This window comes from Pongo abelii, chromosome 17, assembly GCF_028885655.2.
Source record: "Pongo abelii isolate AG06213 chromosome 17, NHGRI_mPonAbe1-v2.0_pri, whole genome shotgun sequence".
In the NCBI taxonomy this organism is placed as follows: Eukaryota; Metazoa; Chordata; class Mammalia; order Primates; family Hominidae; genus Pongo; species Pongo abelii.
This window is the reverse complement of record NC_072002.2, coordinates 22184294-22196489: the sequence shown is the minus strand read 5'-3', so window position 1 is coordinate 22196489 and position 12196 is coordinate 22184294. Positions and strand designations below refer to the sequence as shown.

The 12196-nt window shown below is 46.3% G+C and overlaps 1 protein-coding gene across 8 annotated transcripts in view; it reads right to left on the bottom strand.

The window, feature by feature from the left end:
- The window catches only part of SPIRE1 (spire type actin nucleation factor 1), a 209655-nt gene extending 199345 nt beyond the window's left edge, over positions 1–10310 (bottom strand). For 2 of the 8 annotated variants that reach the window (XM_063716827.1, XM_002828012.6), the window contains exon 1: positions 9720–10310. In XM_063716827.1, the coding sequence (XP_063572897.1) occupies positions 9720–10056 (337 nt within the window). In that variant the 5' untranslated portion in view covers positions 10057–10310. The other 6 variants (XM_063716830.1, XM_054538160.2, XM_063716828.1 and 3 more) reach the window with 4 other exon arrangements.
- Between the last annotated feature and the right edge of the window lie 1886 nt (positions 10311–12196).

Here is a 12196-nt window from a genome sequence, read left to right as displayed (position 1 = left end):
AAATATAGGTCTCTAGGGCTGGGGCAGGAAATATATAAGATGAGCCTTGAAACATCTTGCAGTGCCAGAAAGCAAGGACGTGCTCCACCAGACAGAAGGAGGGCTGCATATCAAAGGAACACAGGAGCCTAAGGAGCACCCAATGGCCACAGCGGGAACAATCTGAGCCACAAAACAACCAAAGTACAAAATACACGTCAATCCAGACTGATATAAACAAATGATTGAATACATAAGTAAATGGAGGAGAAGGCACAAATCTTCACAGAATTCAAAATAACTTTAAGAAGATATTCATGTCTCCAGGAGGTGGTTTAATTACCTGGCCCCATCCTTGAATGCAGGCTAGAATTAATGACTCCTTTCTAAAGAACAACATATTAAAAGAAGGTAAAAATAGTAACTTTTTAGTGGAGAAACCTGACAACACTGTCTTAATCAAGTGTCCAGGTTATCGTAACCACTGATGTCACATGGTTATCACGTGCCCCAATATGATGTGATCATGTGCCCCAATATGATGTGATCGGGGGAGCCCTTCACTTCGTTGGTATTCTTCCCCCAAAACTATAACCCAGTCTAGCCATAAAAATATCAGGCAAGTCCAAATGGAGGGACATTTTACAAAACAGCTGACCAGTACTCACCAAGACTGTAAAGATCAAGATAAACTGTCACAGACCAGAAGAAACTAAGGAGACATGATGACTAAATGCAATATGGTATCTCGGATGGGATTTCTGCAATAGAAAAAGGACACTAAGGCCCGGCACGGTGGCTCACGCCTGTAATCCCAGCACTTTGGGAGGCCGAGGTGGACGGATTACCTGAGGTCAGGAGTTTGAGACCAGCCTGACCAACATGGAGAAACTCCGTCTCTACTAAAAATACAAAATTACCCAGGTGTGGTGGCGGGTGCCTGTAAATCCCAGCTACTCAGGAGGCTGAAGCAGGAGAATCCCTTGAACCCAGGAGGTAGAGGTTATGGTCAGCCAAGATCACGTCATTGCACTCCAGCCTGGACAACAAGACCGAAACTCCGTCTCAAAAAAAAAAAAAGAAAAAGAAAAAGGACATTAATAGAAAAACTGGGGAAACCCAAATGAAGTCTGGAGTTCAGTTAATAGCAATGCATCAACGTTGTTTTTTTAGTTTTGACAAATATACCACAAGAATATAAGATGTTAACATTAAGGGAACTGGGTGAGGGGCAAATAAGAATTAGCTGCATTCTCTTTTCAACTTTTCTGTAAATCTAAAATTATCCCAAAATAAAAAGTTTGGTCAGGTACAGTGGCTCACACCTACAATTTCAGCACTTTGTGAGACTGAGGCAGGTGGATCATTTGAGGTCAGGAGTTCAAGAGCAGTCTGGGCAACATTTTTCTCCACTAAAAAATAAAAATAAAAAATTAGCCAGAAGTGGCAGCACACACCTGTGGTCCCAGCTACTTGGGAGGCTGAGGTAGGAAGACTGCTTGAACCCAGGAGCTGGGGACTGCAGTGAGCTATGATCATACCACTGCACTCCAGCCTGAGCAACAGAGAAAGACCCTGTCTCTCAAAAAAAAAATATTGACTAAAAATTCCCACTACATTTGGTAACACAGTATTTCCTTCATAGTTTTAAACAAATATCTGAAAGAAGGTATTTTCCTTTTTTCTACTTAGCCAACAAGAAGTAAAAGGGAAATACATACAGCTCTAATGACACTGTTATGAAAGTAAGATGAGAACTGCTGTTATTTTATAGGACCAATGACACAGGAGAGTGAATCTGACCTTCCATATATAACAAGCAAAGTGCAACTCATCATCTCTTATCAACATATAGTCCTTGATAGCTCAATGATTTTTTTCTTCTAAAGTTTAGTCAAAACTCTGAGTGAGGCCAATGGTTTCCTAAGAGTCCTAACTTACTTGAGGACTAATATCTGTAGATGACTAAATTCTTTCTATTGTTTCCCTCTGCAAAAGTAGAAACACAGATACAAAACCACAAATACATTATTCCAAAATTTCTCCCCAAAACTCCTGTGACCCCTCTCTTACAACCCAACACAAGTAGAAATACATTGTACGGTAAACTGGAACCAAAAGTGACAGCAGGTCAGGCTTCGTGGCTCACGCCTGTAATCCCAGCACTTTGGGAGACCAAGGCAGGCAGATACTTGAGGTCAAGAGTTTGAGACCAGCATGACCAATATGGAAAAACCCTGTCTCTACTAAAAATACAAAAATTAGCCAGGCGCAGCAGCATGTGCATGTAATCCCAGCTATTCGGGAGGCTGAGGTGCGAGAATTGCTTGAACCTGGGAAGCGAAGGTTGCAGTGACCTGAGCTCGTGCCACTGCACTCCAGCCTGGGCAACAGACTAAGACTCTGTCTCAAAAAAATAAATAAACAAATAAATAAAAGTGACAGCAGGCCAGGCATGGTGGCTCATGCCTGCAATTCCAGCACTTTGGTAGGCCAAGGTGGGCAAATCACTTGAGCCCAGAAGTTCCAAACAAAACTAGGCAACATGGCAAAATCCCTGTCTCTAAAAAACAATATAAAAATTACCCAGGCATGGGCCAGGTGGTGGTGGTGCCTCACACCTATAATCCCAACACTTAAGGAGGCCGAGGCGGGCGGATCATGAGGTCAGGAGTTTGAGACCATCCCAGCTAATATGGTGAAACCCAGTCCCTACTAAAAATACAAAAAATTAGCTGGGCGTCATGGCACGTGCCTGTAGTTTCAGCTACTCGGGAGGCTGAGGCAGGAGAATCGCTTGAAACCGGGAGGCAGAGGTTGCACTAAGCTGAGATCACGCCACTACACTCCAGCCTGGTGACAGAGCAAGACTCCGTCTCAAAAAAAAAAAAAAAAAAAATTACCCAGGCATGGTGACACATGCCTGTAGTCCCAGCTACTCGGGAGGCTGAGGTGGGAGGATTGCTTGAATCTGGGAGGTCAAAGCTGCAGTGAGCCAATCAAGCCACTGCGCTCTAGCCTGGGTGACAAAGCGAGAACCTGTCTCAAAAAAAAAAAAAAAAAAAAAAAAGTGATAGCAATCTTATCCAATTACAGCTAAAATCTTAATTTTGCAAATGAACATCTAAACTTACTGTTAAGGCTCCTCCCGCGCACTTTGAAGGGGCCTGTGTAAATGAAGGGACTTGAAGTTTAAGCTGCATTAGATTCATGGTAAAATTACCACTGTGTTTCTGTTTTATTTTCTCTTCTTTAATGACTAGAACTATTTACCCTTACATCACCCATGTAAAACTAGAACACTAATTGCACGTAGTAGGAACTCAAAGCATATTTGTTAGATTGAATTAACCTGACATATTTGAACTTATTATTCAAAGAGAACAATTTTTATCTATTACTGTAACTGATAAGGCATTTCACCAATCTCTATATCTACCATTCACCCCCACTACCTACTCTGGAAACCTACACATATACTTCATATATTCCTTTCCTTTAATGATCAGGATGGGAACACAAGAAATACAGAAAGAGCGGACCAAAAAAAATGTTTTTAAACATTTTATCACTGGATGCGGTGGCTCACTCCTGTAATCCCAGCACTTTGGGAGGCTGAGGTGGGCGGATCACAAGGTCAGGAGATGTAGACCATTCTGGCCAACATGGTGAAACCCCGTGTCTACTAAAAATACAAAAATTAGCCGGGCGTGGTGGTGGGCGCCTGTAGTCCCAGCTACTCAGGAGGCTGAGGCAGGAGAATCGCTTGAACCCAGGAAATGGAGGCTGCAGTGAGCCGAGGTCACGCCACTGCCTCCAGCCTGGGCAACAGAGTGAGACTCCGTCTCAAAAAAACAAAAACAAAAAAACATATTTTTTCACTATTTCAACCTTTTCCACAAATATTCTCTCTTTAAAATCAAATAGGATTTTATGCCAAGACCATCTTCCCCTCCAAATTAGCATGAACCTTGCTGAGAAGCTTGACTGATCCTATCCTCTTTTCAAAACCCAAACAAAGCCTGAATGTTCCCTATACCAAGAAACCATTCTCAAGGGATCCCTTTATTAGTATGCACAGAGGCATTCATTGTTCCTTTCAGGAAAACCTTCTACCAACCTTAAGATTATTTTAAATCAATATATGGCCATAATTTTTAAACGATTCTTTATACATCTAAACTAAAGGTACATCAAAAATTTTTAAACCAAAAGTTAAAATAAATGATTGTTGTCAGATCGGTATTTAAGTCCTGAAAGACTATGAGACCACACATGATTCTAATCTCTAAAACTACTGCTATTAATAATTCTTTGTGGCATCCCAGAAAAGCAAATGCTTTTTAACCATGTGAAGATCTAGACTATAACCTAAATTGCATCAGTTACTACTTTCTAAAGACCCTGTATACCAAATGTGCTCTAATTGCCAGTCAGGTATACTTATGAGTATACGAAGAGCCTGGATGTCTTCAACCCCTTAATTAAGGGTGTGAAAGTTAAAACTTCATCAACTTGTACCTAATAAACTTTCCCAAACAACAAAGTCTTATTATTACTACAACTGCATAAACACTGGAGAAAATAAAATGTTAAATAAGCCACCAAACAAGAATCATAAACTCTCTTGATTCTAAGCAATCTATCCTCCTGTCATCACAGAAATACTTCTTAACCATACTGCTCATTTTAAGACGTTATACATAATTTAATCTTTTTACTTTCAAGAGATCCTCTAAAGAGCTAGTCTTTCCTTTTCTTGAATTTATCTCCTTGGGTCCTATATCACACTGCTTTTATGGCCATGCTAGCAATTTGGCTCTAAGTTTTACCTGAATGCTAAATAAACTCACTAATTCTTCATTTTTTTCCTTCATTGGTCTCCAGCCTCTGACACCTTTCAACATTTTTCTATTTTTCTTATAGCATATTTCTATTTATTTCATTCAAACTGGATCTAACCATTCTCAGATGTATCAATACTGTTAACAGGAAACAAGAATTAAAATCAATTACTACTACATTCAGTCCCCTAAAAAGCCAGTAAAGCCTATGAAGTACTATTTCTTCTAAAAGGACTAAATGGAGTGATACTGCTGGTACTGGCAAGAACCAGTACGACCCATTCAGCTCAACAACAGAGTGACAATGGCCTGTAGAAGGATTCACTCACTTCAGGATTACAGCCAGAATCCATTTCTCCACCCTGAACACAATCCTGGGCACCACCTGCTAGAGCAGTGGTTCTCAACTGGGACGATTTTGCACCCTAGGGACCATTTGGCAATGGATAGAGACTTTTTTAATGTCACAATTGCAGGGGAGGGGCTTACTGGCATCCAGTGTTAGAGGTCAGATCACGGATGCTGCACAGGACAGCCACCACAACAAAGAATTACTCAGCCAAAAATGCCAACAGTGCCAAAGTTAAGAAATTCTGACCTTGACATTTACCCCAATTCTTGGTAAAAACATAAAACAGATGGACTAGAGACAGTATAGCGGTGAGAAAGGACCACAGGATTAGAGGAAGAAGGAAACTAAAACCTACTGAGTACCTGCTATACAGCAAGTCTTGCCACTTGACATATATTATCCTCACTTATGCCCCAACCCTGTGAAAACAACAATATATTCTAATTTTACACAGAAGGCTAGACTCAGGGGGATTGGGGAACTTACTCACTGTCACTTACCTAAGGGGAAGAACGACAAAACAAATTCAAACCAAATGTTTCATTCCACAACACTACAAAGCCTAGACACTAAAAGACCCAGATTTGATTCAAAGAGTTACTAATCACTTAACTTCCCTAAACGTCCATTTAGAAAATATGTCAGGCCAGGCACAGTGGCTTACGCCTGTAACCCCAGCACTTTGGGAGGCCAAGGCTGGTGGATCACTGAGGTCAGGAGTTCGTGACCAGCCTGGGCAACATGGGGAAACCCCGTCTCCACTAAAAACACAAAATTAGCCAGGCATGGTAGTGCATGTCTGGAATCCCAGCTACTCGGGAGGCTGAGGCAGGAGAATCTCTTGAACCCGGGAGGCGGAAGTGGCGGTGAGCCGAGATTGCGCCATTGCACTCCAGCCTGGGCAACAAGAGCAAAACTCCGTCTCAAAAAAATAAAAAAGAAAAAAACAGAAATCAATGGATGTGAAAACATAAATGTTGCAGATTGCTAACTACATATAATCACGATAAATACAATGAAAAAGAAAGTGTGGCCGGGCACGGTGGCTCACTTCTGTAATCCCAGCATCGTGGGAGGCTGAGACGGGTGGATCACCTGAGGTCAGGAGTTTGAGACCAGCCCAGCTAACATGGTGAAAACCCATCTCTACTAAAAGTACAAAAATTAGCCGGGCATGGTGGTACACACCTGTAATCCCAGCTACTTGGGAGGCTGAGGTAAGAGAATTGCTTGAACCCTGGAGGCGGAGGTTGCAGTCAGCCGAGACTGCACCACTGTACTCCAGCCTGGGCAACAAAGTAAGACTCCACCTCAAAAAAAAAAAAAAAATTTGGCTGGGCATGGTGGCTCACGCCTGTAATACTAGCACTTTGGGAGGCCAAGACGGTCCGATCATGAGGTCAGGAGATCGACACCATCCTGGCTAACATGGTGAAACCCCATCTCTACTAAAAATACAAAAAAATTAGCAGGGCATGGTAGCAGGCATCTTTAGTCCCAGCTACTCAGGAGGCTGAGGCAGGAGAATGGCATGCACCTGGGAGGCGGAGCTTGCAAGCTTGCAGTGAGCTGAGATCACACCACCACATTCCAGCCTGGGCGACAGAGTGAGACTCCGTCTCAAAAAAAAAAAAATTATTTTTACTTATTTTCCCCAACTCTTCCCGACAATGGAAGTCTCATGAATACAAACGTTCGTTACAAACAGGAAAGAGAAGTCGGGCACGGTGGCTCATGCCTGCAATCCCAGCACTTTGGGAGGCTGAGGCAGGCAGATCATGAGGTCAAGAGATCAAGACCATCCTGGCCAACGTGGTGAAACCCCATTTCTACCAAAAATACAAAAATTAGCTGGGCATGGTGGCACGTGCCTGTAGTCCCACCTACTCAGGAGGCTGAGGCAAGAGAATCACTTGAACCCAGGAGGCACAGGTTGCAGTGAGCCGAGACTGTGCCACAGCACTCCAGCCTAGCAACAGAGGGAGACTCCATTTCAAAAAAAAAAAAAAAGAAAAGAAAAGAAAAAGAAAAAAGAGACTGGGCAAGGTGGGTTACACCTGTAACCCCAGCACTTTGGCAGGCCAAGGCAGTTGGATCACTTAAGCCCAGGAGTTCCAGGCTGCAATGAGCTATGACTACACCACTGCACTCCAGCCTTCAGCAGCCTGGGCAATACAGCAAGACCCTGTCAAAAAAAAAAAAGAAAAGAGAAAGAGAGAGAGAGAAAGAGAAAGAAAGAAAGAGAGAGAGAGAAAGAGAAAGAAAGAGAGAGAGAGAAAGAAAGAAAAGAATTTTTAAGTGTGCACACCACCAAATTATTCATCAAGTTTAAGAATCAAGATAAAATCTTCAGAAGACTGTGTATCTTCCTGAGCCACGCAACTATTCTTAAATCCAACGAGGAAATAAACTAATATTCTAGTATGAACTTCTTAAATAATTTCAGTCAACAGAAAATGCTCAAGTCTCTATCAACAACTTTGATTAGGCCTTCTTCATAACTGGTAGAGCAGGTCATGAGCAGAACTGAGAAAGAGAATTATAAACCTATTGCGAATTGTGGAGAACAACTCCACTCACTATTTTCTCCATAAAGGCAGTTTATCATACTGAGATCAACATGTTATCACTCACACTAGTGATGTAAAAAATAATCCATTTCAACATAAGGTTCAGACCAAAAAAAAAAAGAAAAAACCCATCCACTAGAATCTATCAATCTTTGACAACAAAACTACACTGTTTTGGGATTAAATTTAAGTGACAAGACAATGTAAACTGGGGGCTTGTTCTCTCCGGAAATCACCACTACCAACGCTGCTTCTAAAAGCAGGCTGCACACAACCATTTTTCCTCTGGAAATAGCTAAATCCCAAGGCACGATATTGCTGTATTTTTTTTTTTTTTTTTTTTTTGAGACGGGGTCTCGCTCTGTCACCCAGGCTGGGGTGCAGTGGCGCGATCTCAGCTCACTGCAGCCTCCACCTCCCAGGTTCAAGCAATTCTCCCACTTCAGCCTCCCGAGTAGCTGGTATTCCAGGGGCACACCACCACGCCCGGCTAATTTTTGTATTTTTAGTAGAGGCGGGGTTTCAACATGTTGGCCAGGCTGGTCTCGAACTCCTGACCTCAGGTGATCCACCTGCCTCGGCGTCCCAAAGTGCTGGGATTACAGGCTTGAGTCACCGCACCTGGCAGACATTGCTGTATTTTATAAATGTATCTTTTTGTACCAATTAATACACCATAAATTACAATTGCAAGTATTTCCCACTAAGATTAAGTCCAAGTTTAAAAGCAATAAGCCCATCAAATAAACAAAAATACTATTTGAAATAGTTTCAAAAGAACAATTAAAAAGATGGCTTTAAATAAAAACTTGTTTACCTGACGCTAAAAAATAAAAGATAAAAGCATGTAAATAGAAATGTGTTTACCTGACACTAAAAAATAAAAGATAAAAACATGTTCTGGCGGAACTGAAAGAATAACTATAACCTTGAATATTGTTTTAATCAAGTTAGACAAGGGTTTTCATTAAATGTCATTTTACTAATTCGAAATTACATCTTTCACCTTAAGCATTTTGACATTTCCATCAACTTTCTAAAAGTGAGGGTAGATTGTTTTTCTATGTTTTTAATAGACTTGCCTCTCAAAAGAATGAATTAGATAAAAACTGATGGGAGAAACCTTTTCTCAACCTCCTCCTCCTCGTCAATGAGCATCTAAGTAAACCCTGGCTATAAATTACTGTTTAGGTCATAATCCTGAAAATTTTACATTAGACAATGACGTAACTAAGGCCTATTTTCTCTTTGTATCCGGACATCCTGTCAACTTTTTACTTTACAAGCCTGTTTTTCATCACAAATTTTCACATACAGGAATGCAATCAGTATTTTCTAACGTCCAGGAGCCAAAAATCATTATTTAGTCTATTTTTCCATTTCTCCCCAAGGAGCAGAATTCTCACGGTTCAGAATCATCTTTACATTTCCGAACCGAGGAAAGGCTGTCTAATGTGGAATACTGCTAGTTTCCCGGGAGGAGTGCGGTGTTCCCGACAGCGGCACTGAGGATCCGCGCGGAGCCCTCGCGTGAAGCCTGCGATGCCCTCCCCACCCCGCGAACCCAGCCGTGCGTCAGCAGCCACGGCGTGAGGCGCACAGGCCGCTGGCCCGGAGCAGGGCCCAGCCCACCGCTCCCAAACGCGCCGCGGGCAGCTGTCGCGCGGGCAGCACAATGACTAGCGCCCCGCGGCCCGCAGGCCCAGGCCCACCCAGGGCCGCCCCAACGCCCTCCGCACAGCGGATTTGCGCCGCCGCCCGCCACAAGGCTCTGACCTGCGAGGGGCCCTGGCCAGCCACGGCCTGACGCCGTCCTCCCCTGCGGGTCCCCGCCGGATCCTCCCGGGGGTTTCCCGTGGCAAATGGGGGGGCGGCAGGGGCGGCGGGGGCGGAAGGGCCGGGGACGCTGAGGGTAAAGCGGCCCAGCCGCGGGTGTTCCAAGGGCTACGAGGGAAAGGGGCCCGGCGGCCTCACCCGCAACTGGGGGCGGCTCTCCCGCGTCGTCGGCCGCGGGAGCCAGGGTGACGGCGCCGTCCCTCCAGACGCGGATCTGCGCGGCCGAGCGCACACGGTGGCGGGGCTGGCGGCGGCGGGCGGCGGCGCGCAGGGAAGCGCAGCACTGGTAGCACACGGCCCACGCCTGCTCCTCGTTGATGGGCTGGTTGTAGAGCCGCAGGATCTCCTCCAGGCTCAGCGCGTCCTGGGAGCCCCCGGCCGCGCCGCCGGCTGCCCCGGGCTCCCGCGGCCCCTCGCCGCCCACTGCCTCAGTCCGCGGCTCCCCGCCGCCCGCCGGGCCGGCCGCCTGAGCCATCCCGCGGGTGGGCGCTGCGCTTGGCAGTCGCGCCGTGTGCCGGCGTCTCCTCAGCCCCGGAGCATCGTCTCCGCGCGCCGCCGCCTCACCATCCCCGGAACCGCCGCCGCCCAACGCGGCCGCGCGCGCCGCCGCCGGGACCAGGCGAGTGCCCGGAAGGCGTGGGCGAGAGGAGGGCGGCGAGGACGGCGGCGAGGACACGGCTGCAGTCCTGGTCAGACAGCCGCCGGCCGGTAGCGACGCGATGGCGTCCGGCGCCCCGCCCCGCCTCGCCTCGCCTCGCGCAGTCCAGCGCCGCCCAGCGCCCGCCCCTCAGGGGACCACACGGGCCGGGGGATGCACGCTGTGGAGGTGAGGACTAGGCAGGAGGGCCTCGCCTCGAGGCGAGATGGCCGCACGGTCTCTAGCTGGCCGCGACCCGCAGGGCTCGCAGAGTCGCAGGCGGTGACGCGCGGTCGGGGGGCCCGGTCGCAAGGGACACACAGCTGGGGGCGCGATGGTGAGGGCGGCGACGCACGGTCCGGAGGGGACGCGCGGCCGGGTAGGGCGTGCAGGGTGGTGGGGCGCGGGGGACACGCGGGGCCGGGCGCGCGGTCGGGGGGCGCAGGGGCAAGAGGGGGTCGCATTTATCAGGGAAGCCCCCGGCCGACTCTGGCGGAGAACTGGGCGCGCCAACCCGGGTCACCGCCCTGCACAGCGGGAGAAGTCACCCGCATTGACGTTCCTTAGGCGCTGGATCGCCGAAGGTCTGGTTGAGAACTTGAACCCACCCGCCTGGAGCGGATGCCTAAGAAAATGCAGGCCCGCTGAAGCCTCCCCGCCGGGCCCTGGGCCCTGAAAGCCTCCAGCAGTTTCCCCTGACCCCGCGGCTGCTCTGCGCGTTTTCCGATTTCTTGCTGGTTGAATACCTCCCTCTCCACTCCCAACTTCAGGGTAAGCACCGTAAAAACGGGGATCTTTACGAGTTTTCCTCACTGACTTCTCCCAAAAGCTAAACCAGCGCCTGGAATATAAACATGTCGTACATAATTTGCAGGTGTTAGTTTCAGCGTCCTTCCGGATTCATTTGTAACATTCGTCCCTTCCCTCACTAAGGTAATGTCTCGAGTACCACACTCATCAGAGCATGTGGAATGAATATCACAGTGGTAAAATTGAACTGAGGGCAATTAGCCGTAGAAAGAAAGAATTCCGCCCCCCCCAACCTATTAAATATGCAATAAAACATAATTCTTAATCACCCATTGGTAGATTAATTTAATTGATAAAATTCCACTGAGGCTAGTCCTGTGTGAAAGCCCTACGGAGTGTTGAAAGCATCAACCAAATAGGCAATGTATATTAAGTTCCAGTAAACCTTTTATGGCAGTTTTATGTAAAAGAAATCACGCTCTCAACAATTGCATCTTGCGGTAGAAACTACAACAGTCTATTTAAATTACAACCGTCTATTAAAATAAGATACCATCTTACATACAGCTGGGATGGGGAGGAGGGAGAAAAGCAACAGGACGAAAAGGAAGATTAAGAAATTGAAAGAGGGCCGTGCGCAATGGCTTACACCTGTAATCCCAGCACTTTGGGAGGCTGAGGCGGGCAGATCACTGAGGTCAGGAGTTCGAGACCAGCCTGGCCAACATGGCGAAACCCTGTCTCTACTAAAAATACAAAGAAAATTAGCAGAGTGTGGTGATGCACGCTTGAAATCCCAGCTACCCGGGAGGCTGAGGCAGGAGAATCGCTTGAACCTGGGAGGTGGAGGTTGCAGTGAGCCAAGATCACACCACTGCACTCCAGCCTGGGGGACAGAGCTAGAGTCTGTCTCAAAAAAATAAATAAATAATAAATTGAAAGAGGAGAAGAAAGCTCCCCAGGCAACTTATTATAATTTCAGTACCAGAGATACAAAACAACCCCTTAAAGTAGCATCACTTAATTATAGGTTCATAATCTCGTTTGTAACAATGCAGTATCTATGTGTGCCAAAGCCCAGAGAGGCAAACATGTAATTCCTTATGTGTGACACTATATACATATAAATATATCTCTGTCCTCTTGATTAAAAAAGGACAAACATTCCCAAATTTTGCTATTTCAAAAGTTTATCCTGTGTGGATTTTGAAAATACAGACTGGTTTAA